Raw genomic sequence first — 19,385 nt, forward strand, 5'->3', positions numbered from 1 at the left:
AGGAGATACTTCGATAATGAATGCGATGGCAGAAATAGAGACAACTGTAGCAATTATAGTAATAGAAATACGAGATCATTTCCATTGCATTTTATCACTACTTTCGTAGCATGCATTCTGTCATTATTGGCTTGTAATAGGAATATCACTTCCTTGCCTACAGTAACATGTAACTCTCGTCGTTTTAGCCGCCTCTGATTGCATTCGCAGGTGTGGTCGCTAGACAAAGGCAGCTGTGTAATTTGTGAGCGGTCTACCCAGGATCGTGGTCTGGGGTGTCCGCCTGTTCCAGCGAGAATTCCCCCAGTGAGCTTCATGCTCGCACGGAGCGGACGAACGGTTCAATTAGGGTTGAGATTCCACATTTGCACCAATCTGATGCACGTGCTTGAATAAGAATCAGAAGCCATTAGTCGTTGAAGCTTTCGTAGCATTGTGGTAATTGAGCGAGCACGCAAAAGCGCCGTAGCAAAGCAGAAGCTACTGAGTCGGGTTGCCGCTAGTTACATGCATATCATTCAACAAAATGTAAACGTAACATAAATCGTGCAAGAGAGGATTTAATATGTACGCAGACAAGAATATGTATGATCGTACTTCAATGCCGATATATATAAGTGTTTTCTTATATGATTATTTTATCACATTCGCATGGTTTTAAAGTGAACGGACACAGTTGTGCAATTTAGTCGGAGGTAATCATGTTCGTTCGGAGCAGAACTTTTGTCGTGTGGGTGTAAAACTCCGTTAATGGGATGTCCTCTGCAGCGTTGGGACGTGGCGACGCGGGCGAGAAGGTGGCTTTGCTTGTGCCGCTCACCGAGTGGTGCTCGTGCTGTGGATTTGGTCACCGTGACGAGAAGATCGATGGTGTCCGCGTTCCTCGACCGCTCCCAGTGAAGGTTAGTGACATCACATATGCGTGTCGATGCTGACAAACTTTGGGAGCAAGCATCAAGCAAAATGGAGATTAAAAGGCGGTGGAGTAACACATACATTCTTTTCGTGAAAAAATGCATTAAACTAACTGGTATACGGGTGTCGTATATTTCGCGGGTGGTTTAATTTTCGGCAAATTTCCAGAATGGCGTCCCCGAGCCGCGAAAATAACAATGCGATCATAATTCAATACCGAATAATACCAAATATTTTATAATTCACAGATCCGGCGAAATAACACTCGCGGAATTGTCATGTCAAGTCTGAAGTCGCGAAAAAATATCTGTAAGCCGAAAAATTTTATGGCGTATACAGTTAGTTGTCAGATTGTCCTAACTCGTAGCTTAATGGCCAAAGTGCACCCCTAATGCTACTTAGAAACCAAAAACGTGTCTCATTGGAAACACCTGGTGTCAAGTCTAACAACGTTTCGCTCCTGCACTCAAGCAACGCATTTCTCGCGACTTGACTGAAATTTTCTAAACGTTCGCAAGCGCCGTAATTGTGCTCTGAATGTTTCGGTCGTGAGCGTGTGGAGACGCGTGCCGTGCGCGGGCTGTGTGCGCAACGTTGCAGCTGTGGAGTGCGACCACGGAGCAACTGGCTGCGTCTGTTCACAGATAATGGGACATCTCTGACTGCGTGCGCAGCTGCGCCTTCTCTCGCTAGCGGCCCGCATACATCGGCGTACCCGGCGATGCTGCAAGGCTTCGGATGTTCGCTGTGGGATATCACACCGGACTGCTGAGTGAGTGATCGCAGATACAGTCTGATTTAGCGTCGCTTACATGCAGAGAGGATACATACGGTATAGATTATAATATATATATATATATATATAATATATATATTTATAGTATAGTAAACTCACACAGCAATAATACTATATAGCACACACCCCAACACACGTACACACAGTATTTATATTGGGATAAAATATATATTATTCCTTATGTGAGCATATCAATGGTTCCATGGGCTGTTATTTCTGTCGTGTGTCTTGCTGTTTTGAACTGGTTACATATTTAAGCTCATTCAACGTAGCGTTCAGAGAGGCTGTGAAATAAACAGCAAAGTAGACATGCAATCAGTTTACCCAACGTAATGATTTCTTCTTTGATGTTAAATGTTTCCGTATACCACACATTTCAGGTACGAAGGGTTTGTATAATTAAGTGGAATCTCAGCATTGTTTCAATGGTCATTATGCTGTCTCAATGCGATTGACGCATGACATATATATTGAATTGCAGTCAGCGGCATGTCACGATGGTTTTCCTTCCTATCCGCAGATGTGCTTCTCGGCCGGCACAACAGCTGGGTGACTAGACTTCACTATCGCCCGGCGGAACGGTCATGTGTCCGCTTCGCGATAGCGTCAAGTTCTCGGCGAAGGATCGAGCAACTGCTGCAACATTCCACGTGCGCCGCAGCTCGTAAAGTACCGTGGCGCCCTCTGCCGACTTCAGCAAGTTCGTCATCAGCTGGATCAGCGCTGGTATCCTGTAACGTCCTGGAGCGGATCTGAAGAGGCGTGCGACATGCGACTGACCACTCGGGCCAATCTTACCGACTTCATTAAGCGTTTGTCAGTCGGTGCAGTGCACTAGCCGTCTGGTTATCCTAGGAGGTGGATATGAAGACAACGCGATGCACCACAGCCTCTGGCGCCATCTACCATCTTCATTAAGGTCGTCATCGGGGAGAGCATGTCATCTTGTCATGAATGACAAGATTCAAGAACAATGCGGCTATCTGCCTACAAAGGTTGCCTACTTGATGTTATAGCACCTGGAGATGTCTGCAGCAACACACCGGTGATCGGCTGCCTGTGGTGGTTTTCGATTAGTAAAATTATCTCGCTCAGGGTTTCTCACGGCAACTGATACACAGTTCGTTTGCGATATTCCTTGCAAGAGCGCACTTCGCAAGAAATCTCCAGCATTCTAGAAGATCGCCAAACGTTTCGCCACCCCGTCGGTGTGGAGGCGCTACCTTAAGTAGTGATTGCTACAACTGCTAACTAGACAGTTTTGTCTGAACTGTCCTAAGCAGATGGGTATTTCTGACGGATTTTTGGAAAAGCATATTCGCGCCCACATTCTTGTGTCCACATTCTCGGTGGTCTTTTCGAATCGATGTATTTTGGGCACCGGCTAATTGTCGAATGATTTTTCAGTGCTCTGTCATGTGAAATTCTATTCTTTATATTTTTCCTACTTTCATTACCCGTTTTTTTAAATCCCGGTGTTATTTTTATCTAGATGAAAACGAATCGAGGCAGAAAGGATACGGCAATAAACATAACAAAGTACTAAATTATTACCAGTAGTCCAGAACACAGTGCACGTGTGGGCTCTTCTCCTATTCCACCCACTTTATGTAGCAGGATAAGTACAAGCGACAATGCTTCCGATCTACACGTTTTACGCAGCTTCACGTAGCACTGCTGACAACCCCACCACGCCAGACTGCTCCCCAATGTTGATGATCTGCCAGTGGTCGCTATTTGAGTATTACTGATGATTTGCATCGTTTGTCGTACATTCGTTATTCAAAATATAAAGCTCGGCGTAAAATTTAAAGTGTCAATTAACGAGCATGTGCGTATTGGCCGAGAAAACGCGCAACTCCAGAGTCGCGAGGGCTGCAACTCTAGACGGCATCTGTGTCGCTTGTATCTGTCTGCAGATTATTGTCTTGTGTGCTGAAAAATCGATCTCGTCACGTTAGTAACGCCATTAAAATCTAGTTTTCTACAATAACGTGCCTGTGTGTGGTGGTGTGGGTTGGTTGTGTGTGCGTGCGTGCGTGCGGTACCGTGGCGTGTGTGTGCGCCGATATAAAGGTATTATTTACTTACAGTTCGAGGAAGGACAGAACTCATTCACGCCATCGGAGAAATACTTGTATGTGTGAACGATGGCTCTGTTTTCTCACGATCAGTAAATCGAATCACAAACGTTTGATTAAGCAGTAATTGTGTAAATCTTGCCGGTTACGGCCTATCGATTATACTTTTACTTATAAATTCAGAGAAATCACACGACCTGATATTCGCATGTGTGTGTGCGCGCCACTAAATAACGCATACCCGCTTGCCGTTGGATATAACATTATATGCGGTTCTGATAGTGACTGAATTCTGTTGACATGGTATTTAGCGATTATTATAGTTAATATTAATAATTATATATATATATGTTTCTAGCCGCCGTGTATTGTTAAGACGGCTATTTTTTTCCTGTGTATAATTTTGATAGCAGAATCTAACAGTCGACTTATCGTTAACTTCTGTGATGGTTTTTTTACGGCGGCAGTAGTGGCCATGAGCAGTGTTTGACCATGAAAACGCCAGCGAACTAAACTCTATACCAAGTGTGGAGATGACGAGACAAAGGTGCAATATGTATGTACGCAAATATAGAACGCGTAGAAAGGCCAAAGAGAACCAACTACCTAAAAGCTCGGTCCACCATCGGGGTCAATATCTCGCCACGCCACAGTCCTCCCGTAAGGCCGAACGTATTACATGTTAGAGTAACCGGATGCAACTTTTCAAGGGTGGGAAGGAGGGTATGTGTGTGAAAGCTAAAGCTAAATATTTTTTTGAACGTGTTCTCTGCACACACGTTATATAGAGTTTAGTGTGTAGCATAATTATGAATAGATCAGTCGAAAGACAATTCAATTAGCCCGATATGCCAAACAGGGTTGTACGTGAAATATCAGGAGTCTATGCAATATTTGATAGACTCTGTAATATATATATATAATAGTATATATATATATCCATAACTGAGGACAATGGTCGTCGTAGTAGATTATCATGCTACGGATGCAATTTATGATTTAAACATGTACCGTGAGTAAAGCGTTATGCCTGGAGTACGCTTAGTTTTTGTAACTGGTTGAAGAATTCATGGTGACCCGTAAAACGGGAAGGTAGGCTCGAAAAGCCGAGTGCTTGGTGTATGTGGTGTTGGCACTGCTTAGCATGTTTTTAATATCGTGTACATTTTATATGTGTGTATACTTGTATTTAAATGCCCGCTGTGGCGGTCCGGTGTGCCTGATTGCCCTCATTGGTGCACCTGGTGTGCGACGATCGTCATACGTGGAATTTTGTATGCGAACGATCAAATCAATTCCGGTAGCGATTGTATTACGAGTCTATTTTTTTACTATTAACTAATTTATAAGGAGGACTTTTGATCTCACGTTTTAAGGACTCGTGGAATTGTGCTCAGAGAAAATCAAACATTCCTATACTTTGTAGACAGTGGTGTCGTTTAGAAAGGATGGCACGTAAATATCTAATGAAATAGGAATAATAAATAACAGCACCATGTTATTTTCAGTGAGTGAAAATAATAAATAGATCCTAATTATAATAATAAATGCTATTATTATCACTCTCTGATGTAGATTCCATACTGTAGCACCCACAGTTATATTCCTGTGTGAAATATATCCGTATCGCTATTATACTGTTTATTGTTGGCATTAAAAAACGTTTGATGCTAATAATTACGCTTAAATTTTACCTAGGTTTTTGTGACTGTGCTGATCGCTTCTTAAATTATATTGAAAAACAGGGCAGTTTGTAGTGCAAGCTCAAACGTGTGCGGTTTTGAGTTACAGCGATTCCCCTCCCCCCGTGGCGTACAACGAACCCAACATGGGACAACGAACGCGTTTTTGAAATACGTGAACAAGTTCATTGGCATAACAAAATAATGTTTCAAAGAATTCAACAAAAGAAATAATGAGGCATCATTTCAAAGTAATCACAGAAGATTGTATGCAAAAATGAATTTTTTACTCTGATCACAACGCACAAGTCAATCGAGTATAACTGTGTTTACTATGGGCTAAGTCTCAATTCCTACTGTGTTGTGTGATTGATTTTTATTTGATCTACAGAGTTCTAATTATCACTGCTCGCTAAATAATCTCACAAGGCCTCACAACCATGAAACAAGCTAACTAATAGAAATGTGTGTGTGTGTGTGTGTGTGTGTGTGCGTGGCGTGCGTGCGCTGCGTGGCGTGCGTCGCGTGCGTGCGTGCCGTGCGTGGCGTAGCGTGCGTGTGTGTTCAGGTGAGCTTTGTTGAGCATTGCCACGCATGGGCGGTTTCGTTAGATCATAGAATTTTTATTCCGACACATTTATTGATTTTTTTTTTCAATCAGCTTCAATTATATTTTTCTCGCGTATTCTTCCCGTCATAGTTACAACGGCTGATTTCATCACGCGATTCAGATGCTGGCAAACATTAAATCACGGATCAAAACTTTCCTCATGGAAAACCTATCAATGATGTCGAAAAGATGCCCTCAAAAACAAGCAACGCGATATGCGTGTGCTGCTCGGCATGCAAATTTTTACATTAACAGTGCTGGGCGACCATGCAAAGGTATACATGAGAATAACTGCTATCAGTGTGCACAAGTCGGTGTGTCGGATCGTTTGGCTGATCATGGTTTCAGTGCATATATTTTGCTCTTCTATTGTCCAAGCCTCATAGCGATAGCGTTGTTTGATCTTCTATACAAATATGCATATGGTGCATATGGTTTAAATCAGGGCGTGTTGTCCTCGTTGTCTATCAGTGGTTTCCGTGCATTATTTGCTCTTCTATTGCCCAAGCACCTCGATGCGAGAGCGTTGTTTCTCTTCTTAGCAAATAGCCATATGGTGCATGCTGCTTCAAGAGTCCATAATAGAAAATTTCCGCTTTATGGACTCTTGATTGCTTTGCATCTCTCATTATAACCGCAATTAGCAAGGTTCTCATTAATGTCTTGGGAAGCGATGCTGAATTGCTCGTGTGCCTTGCTCCGAGCAACTTCACTAATCCTTGACATAATGTGATGACATGTAAGATTGAGCTGTTAAATTGACTACGCCACGAATTCTTCCATGGTGTGAATGTTTGCGAAACTTTTGTTGCAATTTTTTACATAAAAAGTAAGTACTGACTGGACTACATATATCCTCAATTCCTACCCGATAAGATTGTTTTTTCAAGCTAGTTAAAAATCCAAAAAACCTGGACGATTTGATATATTTATCACGGCTTGCTATGGCTCATAGGGTCTATGTCCCCAGGGTACTGCCGAACGTACCCTGGGCGACGGTCCGGTATCCCGGAACGTACCCTGGTAACTATTTGATATGGTTATGGTTAGGGTATAGGGTTAGGAAGTAGGTGTAGGCGCACATTAGATAGTACCAGGGTACGTTCCGGTATACCGACCGTACCTCCAGGTTACGTTCCGGCAGTACCCTGGGGGACATAAGTACGGGGCGCCATGCAGGGACAGGCATTTTTGGTAGCCTATAGAACTTGACAAAATGAGTTTTGTTGGACAAAGACTCAATTTGTGAACACAAAACTCAATTCTGTCAATCCTGTCCCCACAAACTCAATTTTGGAAAACACAATAACTCAATTCTGTGCCGCAAATATGGCACACGCATGTAAGAAGGGCTACCATTGGTCAGAAACTGGGCTGGGAGAAATGGTCACTAAGTTAAAGAAACAAGATGGCGAACCCGTGAACATTTCTCCAGCCAGTTTCTGACAATGGTAGCCTTCTTACATGCGTGTGCCATATTTGGGCAACAAAATCGAGTTTTGGGAACCGGATTGACAGAATTGAGTTTGTGTTTACAAAATTGAGTTTTGTGGGACAGGATTGACATGAATTGAGTTTTGTGTTCACAAATATTGAGTTTTGTGGGACAGGATTACCGAAATTGAGTTTTGTGTTCACAAAAATTGAGTTTTGTGGGACAGGATTGACAGAATTGAGTTTTGTGTTCACGAAAATTGACTTTTGAGCGCCAACGAGCGTGGTAGGCTCGCGACTGTATCTCTACGACCGCAGAGTTGTTCTCTCGGCCTACGACCGCCGTCAGCATTGTAGCGTTGGACTCGGCGACATCTGCAAGCAGTGGGGACAAGCGCACAGATCATGAGACAATATAATCGAGACATAATAATCTAGACATTATATCACGAGACATAATAATCGAGACAATATATCACGAGACATTATAATCGAGTAACGAACGTCGGCAATCAGTAAGGGCAGCGCAATGGGCCGGCCGCTGTGGTGTAGTCGTTATGTATGCATGGGTTTGCCGGTGCTTATAGACCGTTGCAACTTGCTGCTGCTAAGCGTTTAAATGAATGAATGAACGCAGAACGTGATTAATTAATTAATTAATTGATTAAACGTCTAATCAATAGACGAACGAAAGAAGGCATGGAGGAAAGAAGTAAGGGAGGAAGGAAGAAACGAACGAACAAAGAAACGAGCGAGCGATTGAATAAACGTGCCAGCAACCAACGTATCAACAAAGGAACCAACCAAGCAATAAACGAACAAGCCTACAAACAACACGAACCCGCGCGTAAATCAACAAAGAATGACCGAATACATAAAAAACACATGCAGCGTACGTACAGACGGTGGCGTTGGGCGGCTGCTCGAATCTGCCTTGAATCGTCATCTTGTGTGGGAAGTTCAAGTTCTTGTCCACGTGGTGGTGGTCAGAGTTAAACATCGTGAATTCTCCCTTACCGTTGAACGAGTACTCATGGCCGTCGAAGGTGACGAAGTGAGGATCGCCGAATGCAATCGCTAGATGTGTATAGGATAGATGGAAATGGCTATAATAACGTACGCTACCACAATGTGGGATCATAGTTTAGTGCCAGGAATGGAAGCACTTACGGTTAGACTTGGTGATCGGCTTGGGATTGGTTAACCTTAGAATTATTTAGGGTTAGTAGTACGATTTGGGTAAGGTCAGAATAGGGTTAGATAGCGTAGGGGTTAGTCAGGGTTGCGGAGAGCATTATGGTTAGTAGGAATTATGGTGAGGGCCAGGACTAGTTAGGGTTGGGAGAAGTACTAAGGTTGCGAGAAAAGGTTAGAATTAGTTAAGGATAGGATTAGTTGAGGTTAGGCTTAGACCTAATTAATATGCTAATTAGGCCGATTAAGCAAAATGCTACACATATGCAAATTAGCATCCGGCAGTTTCTTAGTTCTTATGACCTGTATATTGCATTTCCAACATAAAACCTTATAGTACTCAACATTTCTAGGTTCAGTAAAGAAGACATAGGGGTGGCTAGTGGACTACTATAGATCAACTCCGTTACAATTTTGACTTGGTTAAGTCATAAGGTTATATCACCCAACTGGGTTTATTCTAAACGCGAACCTTTCTCCGCTATCCTGGGACTTACTATGTATCACAATACTCTGTATTAAACTAATATAACCTGTTACAAAATTTTGAAGCGACGAGTGGCGATATTTCGAGCGCCATTTCTGGTGACCTGTGACGCTAGCTTTCCCAATGTGCATAGCGATCGGCAAACTTCGGTTTGAAGAGCGGATGCATTACGGGATGCCTGAGAAATAGCACATGGATGTGGCGCATATCCTTCCCCTCTGGCTTTACCGACCAATCTGAGGGCTCGCAGCGCACTAAAGCTGACCGAAGTTTGCCGATCGCTATGCACATTGGGAAAGCCAGCGTCACACAGCGTCACCAGAAATGGCGCTTGAAATATCGCCGCTCGTTGCTTCGAAATTTTGTAACAGGTTATATTAGTTTAATACAGAGTATTGTGATACATAGTAAGTTCCAGGATAGTGGAAAAAGGTTTGTGTTTAGAATAAACCCAGTTTGGAAGTTCTAGTCTCGAAAAACGCACCATAAATCCGCCCTGAGTGAAACACTCGGGGGCTCCTCTAAATAAAAGAATAGGCTCGCGTTGTAACTCTACTCTTGTGTTGGGTTACATTATTGTATCTAGTCGACACAGGTACTGTTTGTGTAGGCAATTTCAGGAAGTGAATAATGACAGATTCTGCCATTATGCACCCCTGGCTATATTTATGGGCTTTGTGTTGAGTAATTATTTAAAGATATATCTCCTGCAATCAATTTGGAATGGTTAAGCGATAACATAATAGCATTTATAAAATGTTTTAAAGGAATAACAGGTCCATTAATTATGCAATGTTGACGAATGCTAGAGTAACTGGCACCTTGTACTGTTAGTAAGTACATTACCTTATAGCCAATGTAATGATAGCGGCACGTAAATGATACGTTGATACATATCAACAATCGATTTCAAGTCTTGTTTGTAATGTAACCAGCAGTGATATTGGACAAACTAATACGCGTTTGGCTATAAGGTAATGTACTTATTAACTACACAAGGTGCCAGTTACTCTAGTATTCGTCAACATTGCATAATGAATGGACCTATTATTCTTTTAATACTGTCATTATCTATACAGGGTCACACAAAAACGGCAAATTTTTTTCAAGTTGGTCGCAAGTTTACCATGGTTGATATGCCAGGCTATGGTCGTAACCAACCACGTCATTTTGTAGAAACTGTCGAAGGGTACTTGAAAAATCGCCAAAAGTAAGTTCTGTGATGTGTTTTTTTGTTCTTAATTGATGAGATATATTTATTCATACATGATCATTCCACAATGATATTCCATTGAAGGATAGACATTTTTTCAGCATTTCTCAAGTCTTTGTCTAAAAGCTGTCATGAAAGAAGTGGTGTGGCAGCAGCTGAAGGGCAGGATCATGCTGGAGTGTAAAAGCTTTTGTAGTGAGGTTTGGGATTGGCAGTGAGTGCATGCCCTTCCTTTTATTTGTAGCTTGCGAATGACAATATTTCTGGTCAGTGGAGAAGTGGGAGTGACAAAGGATGACATGATAGCCATCCGAATGATGGAGGAGATTGGAAGACCATATACGGTAGATGCCTGTTGATAATTCACTACTTTTATCAATTATTAAACTTCTTTACCTATATTAAACAACAATCTGTCCATCTATCTATCTATCTATCTATCTATCTTACCATCTATCTATTTATCTGTCTATCTATCGATCTATCTATTTATCTATATATTAATCTAGCTGGCTAGCTATATATATCTACATATCTATACTATCTGTCTGTCTGTCTGTGTGCCCGTCAGTCTATCTGTCTGTCTGTCTTTCTGTCTGTTTGTATGTATGTCTGTCTGTCTGTTGGCCTGCATGCATGCATGTATAGCCGCGTTCACACGGAGCGTTCGTCCCGGGTCGAAAACGATCCGAGACTGATCCGGATCAAAAACGACACCGAACGTTCACAAGATCGACGTTTGATCGATCAGTTCTAGCTGCGAGCTGCGAACTGCAAGTTGAAAAAAAAAACAATGCATCCAAGCGAACAATCAAACGAACAATGCGTATTAAACACAATCAATGCACAGCAACTCTGTGTAAACTCTGGCTCACGACACTGGCGATGTCTACCGCCGTAATAATTCTGTCCTGGGTCGTGTGCCGGTGCGAGTTCACATGGCAAAAATGAACCATCGCTCGGGTCGTTTTCGAACTCACTTTGTAGTGGGTACGAAAACGACCTGGGTCGAAATGACACGGGTCGTTTTTGTACCGAGAAATTGTTCGTGTGAACGCTTGGCCCGGGACGCATTTGACGCGGATCGTTTTCGACCCGGGACGTACGCTCCGTGTGAACGCGGCTTATGTATGTGTGTCTCTTTGTCTGTCTCTCTCTCTCTCTCTTTCTCTCTCTGTCTCTTTCTCTCTTTCTCTCTCTATATATATACATATCAAGAGTACATAATAGAGTATGACACTGTTTTAACAGCGTTTGCGTAGTTTTTAACTTGAATTTATTCTATCAATATGTGAATAAATATATTCAAACTTTACCTTGTTTTGTTCTCTGATTCTCCCTTAATCATATGACACCACCAGTTTACCTGAAAATCTTATATGTGTTCTTGGGGATATTAGGCATCGAATTGTATGCAGTGTGTATTGTGTTTCCAGCATGCTAAAAATAAATGTGGGCTCACGGCGAGCTAGCAGCTGATTTTAGCTGTTTTGCCATGGTTGCCATCATGTTCCTGATGATAATGAAGCAAAACAAGTGCTGTTACTGTGCTTACATAATATTCCCAACAGCCCCCAGCGTTCCGTAGTAACCGGAGCCGCTGCCGCCGCTATATCAACTATTATCGGAGAGATGCAAATCGTGGGAAAACGGTGTGAAACTGTGTCGTATTCAAAGAAGGAATCTTTTTTGAGGAACACATACGATTTTCTGGTAAACTGGTGGTGTCATATGATTAAGGGAGAATCAGAGAAAAAACAAGGTAAAGTTTGAATATATTTATTCACATATTGATAGAATAATTTCAAGTTGAAAACTACACAAAACGCTGTTAAAACAGTGTCATACTCTTCTCTATTATGTACTCATGATATATATATATATATATTCATCTAACCATCAGTTTCCAGTTGAAGATGGGATGTATATCACGTACTTTTAGTTGGTGATGACCAAGATAGACAAGACGAACATGCTGGGCCGCATCCAGTCCCTAGTTCAGGTGAAGGAGCTGAGAGATAAATTCACATCCAGCTGCTGCTTCCATCAGCCATTTCTAATCAGGTAATACGTGGTTTTACGTTAGCGGTAGATGTGTGGTAGAAAGTGAGTGAGTGGGAGAGCGATAAGTAATTCGCTGTCAGGGACAAGATGGCCGTGACACAGTGAATGTGTGATTAATGGGGAGTAGACTTTTATAGATGGATGGTGGACGTGTATGAGAGATTTGGTGAAGTAAATAGCTGGAATCCCCTTTAGTTGGACATAATGTGGCAGAGAGATGAGGAGGTAGTGGATGGAAGAGAGGAAGTAGGATCGAGTAGGTAATGTATGGTTGCAATATAAGTGTGTGGGTACAGGTGGATTGCTGAGACTGACTGGATGGCAAGGAGGGTCAGACAGTTGAGGTACATGAGGCATCATAGCTGTTTTTTTTTACTGAGTTTGTTTTGTTTTGTAGTTTCTTTGTGGTAATTGCAATCGTTTGCCTATCCTTTCTCTAGGAGCTATTCTCTAGCTTCTTCGAGCTTGCCTTGAATACATTACAACTGACATCAACTGTAACACCTTTTACATTTCAGCTCCAAAACAGGAGAGGGCATCGGGCTTCTTCAGTGCTACATAGTTTACGTGACGGGCAACATTGAACTGGGCGACGCAGGCACATCTACCGGTGCTGCTAACAGAAAGCAAGTGGGATCCTGATCTCAACCATGGATTCGTCTATGCAAAGTTATAGTCACCCCCCCCCTCCCAAGCTGTAAGTGTGTGGGCAGCTCTCCCACATTATGGTGTTGAACACTGTGTTTACTAGCAAGTGTACCCAATGGGAAAGCGTATATGCAGGTTATTGTGTCTACGTCCCCCCCCCCATGCGCCTGTTTGTAGCATTTATTTTAGCAGTGATGATGATGAAAATGATGTTGGAATATTTCCAGTCAGTTCTTACTCATTGGGTTCTATCAAACGAATCGTGGTTGTTTACTGACATGCGTGCGATGATTTGCCACCCCGGAATCTGTTTGTCTGTGCACGAATTCAATGGTTAGCTTTGCCAGCAAGTGATCTTTGTACGGTACGGCTGAGTAATTGTTTGCTCTAGCTCAGTGCCGGTGCCTCGTTCATTTCGTACAAACAGTTGAGGAATGTTTGCTTAACAGGGGAGCTTTGATAGCTACGCCTTCTAACTTGGTTAGTGGTAAAAAGTCGGAGGTATGGGTTACAATCTCTGCTGTTTTAGTAGCTATACTGGAACGGTGTATTGCATGCTAATCACTTAAATTGCCCATATATATTATGCGCCTCACCTCAAACCTTGTGTTGGAAGGCTCCAGATTCATAAAATAAAATGTATGCCGACTCGTGATTTTTGACGTGATGAAAAACCTCCCATTTCATGAGAATAATGTGTATGTGCCAAAAATGTCGGTCATATATAAAGAAGTTTTTCGTTATTCGTTTATTAGTATACCTAGCATTTATGATTATGAAATGGAAAAAAATTATTGGTAATAATTATGGGAATTACGGTCGTAAACATACTATTGATCATGGGCAGAGAACTGTACTAATTTGGCATTTTGGAAAGTTGGCAAACAGATCTGTTGATAAATAAGTTGTTGTTTTGTGTCCGACACATGCGCGTCGTAGATACGTATTTATCACGTATACGTATATGCACACATATGTAGAACGCATATGTAAACCAGATCCCATGAACATTATAACAGTAGAATTGAGTTATAGAAAAACGCTCGACGTGATGCAGCCATGATGACGAGGCACGCCGAGGATTGACACTATGTGTCTTCCAATCACAGTCTACGCTGCACCAGTCTTTTATATTTTTAAATATGGGGACCCATTGGACAACCAAATCACCGATCTCAGGAACTAGGGCATTCTGCTATGCTAGAAACGTTTCCTATGATAGAGTTTGCCACAAATACGAAAACACGCTGTTTAGCGCACTGTGCTACGTCCTTCTGTCGCATTTTTGCATCTCCGTAATCAGAATAAGCCCCGCCTTCTTCGTTGATGGGCATGAATGGGGCGTCACCGACGTGACCAGTTACTGTACCTACTGTCTTTCACCAGCCTGTTTACTTTTCGTAAATAATGAAATGCTCGGCTGATGCATTTCGAATCGAAGTGGAAAAGTTTGAGCATTTTTACTCGTTTTGGAAGTGAACGAGTGCGTCATTCATTGAACATTTCTTCCGAAGTTTCTTCCAAGTTCTTCCGAAAATCCCTAACCGCGTTACTCGATTGTTTTAGCCAATGAACGTAGCTGTCTGTGTGACTTTATGCCCGCTCGTATTATGCTTAGCTTAGCGGGCCTCGATATGGATATCGGAGGCAGGCAGCAGCTCATTCTGGCATGCAATGCGCCGCCACTACGTGTATGCTTTCGTCGGCATATGTTTCCATCGCTTAGAGTATGATCGTGACGTGACGCACGAACTCGACTATCTCGTAAGCTTTCCCACCTGCTCTACATTCTTGTTGTAATTGACAATTGTGCACGACGGCGCGCGTGCGGTGTACACCCTATACTAGTACTAGTGTGCTGCAGAGGAGCATTTGAACGCCATTTACAGGAAGTTATCGGCAATAATAGGCGAAAGAGAGTATAGAGAAACATTAAGACTTTGGTAGTAAATACATTTCGTGTTTATTAACCATCATTTTTAGCTCATCTGACATAGTCAGATGCAGCTTGTAGAATCGCATGATCGTCCGTACACGAAGCACGGTCCGGAGATGTTGATGGATTCACCGCCAAACATGGTTCCAACCGATGGATAGGACAGGGCAACACCTGCGCAGGTAAATACAGACACACCTTTATTATCATACCTGTGTCATCACATCTGTATCACCCTGCCTGGTTTATTGCACCTATGTGAGTTTGATGTCTGTTTTAGTTATAGACCTACTACCTAAATCAGTTAGACAATTAACTATTTATCAATTATTAATCAACTGTTTGTACATTCTTACGTTAGTTTAATTAGATGATTTAGATTTGAGTATTGAGTATTTTGAGATATTTGAGATTTTAGTATTTGAGAAGTATTTATTACTGAACGGCGAAAGTACCGTGTGGTGACTTTTCGAGAGACGCTGGCACGACTGCTAATATTTATGCAATTACGGACTGCTACCTAATAACCTAATCAACAATGGTGTAATGATTTGTGTTCGAGTAGTTTTATGGTTATGGCAACGTTTAGGGTTATAGTTCTCGTTAGGGCTACGATAAAGGTTATTGTTAGGGTTGGAAAAGCGTGTTAAGGTTCAGTTAGGGTTAGCATTGTGTTTACAATTGGGGTTATGATCATGATAAGGGTTAGTGCTAGGGATGCGGGTAGGGTAAGTATTATAGTGCTATCGTCGTGGGGTGTGGTTAGAGTTAGCGTTAGAAATGAGGTTAGGATAAGAGTGAAGACAATTGCTATGGTTCTGGTCAGGGATAGTGTTAGAGACGCGGTTAGGGTAAGGATAAAGGCTAGTGCTATGTTTGTGGGGGGCGGGGGTTAGCTGAAGCCTCACCCTGCGTCACGTTCGTGCAGCCTCCTCTCTCAATGACCTCGTCGACGCGGAAGACCCACCTGCCCGGAGTGTCGCCGACGCTCGTAAACTCGTCGATCCTAGCGACTCCCTGCGTGCCGGAGAACGGAGCCAGACCCCACCACTCACTGCCGTTACCGGCGTTAAAGCCGATCTACGGGAGAAGAAAACATAGCAAAGGCGGCCACGCCGTCAATGCTAGGCCAGATGGATGATTGCACTCAGAATGCCGTGGTCAGAAACATCGTAAATGGTTATGATCCACGGTCACGGTTAATAACTTTTAGTGTTAAGTGTTGTGCAATAGTTACGACATCTTAGATATCGGGATGTCATAACTATGCAGTGTTTTTCTGCAAAGCGAGCCTCATATATAGCTAATGATGGCAGTGAGGACATAAATATTCGCATTATAATATATATAAATAGAATAAGAATAAGAATAAGAATAAGAATAAGAATAAGAATAAGAATAAGAATAAGAATAAGAATAAGAATAAGAATAAGAATAAGAATAAGGATAAGGATAAGGATAAGGATAAGGATAAAGATAAGAATAAGAACAAGAAAAGAGAGAGAGAGAGAGAGAGAGGAGGGGTAGTATAAATTTAAGTTATATTACTGACATCAATTCTTAATTTTTATAAAATGGTTTTATTCATGAAAATGTACCTCAATCATGCAAGTTATACCCAATTACATTCATCACCCGAAGTTATTAAAATATAAATACCCGTTAAAATTCATGTATTATAAATGTGTCATTTTAAATTATCAAGACAACCTAAAACGTATGAAAGAATACAACCAGCTAAGGTCTATGTTTGAAATCGCCTAATACATATATGAATATAATATAAGAATGTAGAGCTATGTAAATTTAGGCCTACTAGGTTGGCGCGCTAGGTATGCCATGCATTTCCACATGTCCTTTGATGACCTTTACATACAGAGCTTTGAATTGGCATTAGAAAACGCATGGTCATTTTGGCACGTAAATCACACATTACAGCGTCGGAATTTAGCGCTAACTATATTATGTTAATAATCCAAGACCGCTTGGCTACATGTACGAATTCCACAAGTTGCTGTAGATTACTTCGCGGACATAATAAGGAATCCCACGACACTATTACTGCCTTGGAGTCGTTTACTCAACATTATAGGCAGTGTCAGGATAGGTAACGAAGGTGCAAGGTGCTAATCAATTCAAATGCACGCACATTCTAAATAGTCTGTACACTTGTCTATTGCTGCTTATGCTGAAACTACTAGGGGTGTAGCCCGACCAGGCTGTGCGACGGATTGTCTATACAGACGGATACTATACAGAGGGATTGTCTATTCTAACCCTAGCATTACCGTTTCTTGGAGCTACTACATTCACGCGGCATAGCATATTGTAGCTCTACCTTTGTCATCATGAACTTGCCGCCCTGTGGCGGACTGAAGGGCTGCATGGGTAGGGCCAAGCATATAGATAAACGCGGGACGTGTACCGAAACGCTAAATATTGGTTATACTCGGCCGTTTGTAGTCTAACGAATCTGGTCAGGGGTTAGATGAGGTAGACAAAACACACACGTCAGACAACACCTTACGCCGATTGTAGGCCTATGCTTTGATGGCGCTGACTAGGTCATGATCTTCCATCGGACACCGCTGCGCATTACTAAAACATTATCCGCCCATTTTCAATTCAAATATTCTACACGATGCTACTATTTTAGAGTACCTGCCGCATCTATTTCGTCACACCTACTGCTAAATTGCGCCATACCGCGCTTCAAATATTGCTCGCCCATTTTCAATGCTATGTGCATGGCGACGCTTGTCGCCAGTTACATAGGAACGTTTCTTTTGATACCGTGACGAAACGTTTCTTTGCGGCCACCGACGATTACGTCAGAAGAACAGGGTTCGCCTTGGTGGAAGTGAATGCAATCTCCTTCAATACGTGCGATCTCCTACGACGATCTCTTCCGAAAACCCATGATGCATACGGTCCACCAGGTGTCACTGCTTATACGACCGATTCGGCCTTATTTGTCTCCACCGAATGTTTATCAGTCGATTCAACCGACCCCTCTGCAAGACGCCAGACGTCAGGCATTAGTGATGACGTTCACTGTCCGAATAGTTTAAATTATAAAGATCCTCATTGCAAACGTGGTGAAAAAATATCCACGTTAAATTAGGAAGGCTTTGCGCTTGACGGACATTTCACTCGGTTTGCCTGAGATTTTGCACTCTACGTTATTCACGTTTGATAAAGTCGCTCACCTTTGTTGTAATTCAAACTCAAGTCGATGTCTGGTGGTGCTTCCTTTTGGGGGATGGCTTCGACCTTCTCTGTTGCCTTGCGGTCGTACCTCACCTCCATTGGCGGCGGGTAGCTGTACGGTCTGTAGCACGCGTAGAAAGGAGTCAGTGGAGCAGGGTAGCGAAAGCAATGGTGTAATGTGAGCGCAGTCACAGATGTAGAGCTGGCGCCTAATTATTACTAGTGGTGCTGCTGCTATTGCTACTGCTGCTATTGCTACTGCTGCTATTGCTACTGCTACTGCTACGGTTACTGTTACTGTTGCTGTTGCTACTGTTGTTGATGTTATCGTAGTTGCTGCTTCAGTTGTTGTTGTTGTTGTTGTTGTTGTTGCTGCTGCTGCTGCTGCTGCTGCTGCTGCTGCTGCTGCTGCTGCTGCGACTAGTTACTACCACCGACACAAAATTATTATAGACTCGCAGGCAAAGTAGAATAATGTTGTCGTGAAATAGCACTATTTTCCCGTTTTTCCGTTGTACACTCTAGGTATTATTAGCTCTTGTAAATATGTATAGTAATGCATCCGATAATTAATAATTTATACGTTAATAATCCTTACCCACAATCTTCCGCATTCATCTCACGCTATACATTGATTTTCTACAATAATAATACATTCGGCGAGCATAGCAATGAATCGTTAGTGAACTGGCCATATTTAATAATATTTTATTGTAATGGCCGGCGTCGGGAGCACTAGGTGCGATCGTGCGGTGTGCAAACGAAGGGGCATGTGTCACACAGATGGCATCCACCTGACTCAAACCAACATGGCCGCGCCGCTATCTGTGTTCTGCCGTGATGCCGACGTTCGCAAATAACGGATATTTGACTAACAGACGTGCGCAATGGCAGAGTAACGCTGGCCGCCAGATATGGCAACTCGGAGCATAGTGTAAATATACTTTGCCCTACCTTTGGACCGCGAGCGAAGCTAAACTGTAGTATCTCGTGCATATTGCAGCCGGTGTGCGCGAATATTTAGCCGGCGAGTCAACAGTGATTGGCACAAACAAGAGTGATAGTGCGCGCTGTACGTATTCTAGTGACACGTATTCTAGTACGTATTCTAGTAA

The 19,385-nt window shown here is 42.5% G+C and overlaps 1 protein-coding gene and 1 long non-coding RNA gene across 2 annotated transcripts in view; one reads left to right on the top strand and one right to left on the bottom strand.

Moving 5' to 3' along the window:
• Window positions 1-14,257, top strand: part of LOC106808591 (GTP-binding protein 8-like) — a 28,400-nt gene extending 14,143 nt beyond the window's left edge. Inside the window, exons 5-8 of the mRNA XM_014811367.1 lie at window positions 10,279-10,409; window positions 10,657-10,756; window positions 12,355-12,476; window positions 12,995-14,257. Of these exons, the coding sequence (XP_014666853.1) occupies window positions 10,279-10,409; window positions 10,657-10,756; window positions 12,355-12,476; window positions 12,995-13,118 (477 nt within the window). The 3' untranslated portion in view covers window positions 13,119-14,257. The remainder of the gene's footprint in view (window positions 1-10,278; window positions 10,410-10,656; window positions 10,757-12,354; window positions 12,477-12,994) is intronic.
• A 2,363-nt stretch (window positions 14,258-16,620) lies between these two features.
• LOC106808592 lies at window positions 16,621-18,422 on the bottom strand. Its single transcript, XR_001393793.1, has 2 exons — window positions 18,270-18,422; window positions 16,621-18,074 (listed from the first exon to the last, which is right to left on the bottom strand). It is a non-coding gene; the product is annotated as an uncharacterized LOC106808592 (long non-coding RNA).
• Window positions 18,423-19,385: the final 963 nt, after the last annotated feature.

This window comes from Priapulus caudatus, unplaced genomic scaffold, assembly GCF_000485595.1.
Source record: "Priapulus caudatus unplaced genomic scaffold, Priapulus_caudatus-5.0.1 Scaffold288, whole genome shotgun sequence".
NCBI classification, from domain to species: Eukaryota; Metazoa; Priapulida; class Priapulimorpha; order Priapulimorphida; family Priapulidae; genus Priapulus; species Priapulus caudatus.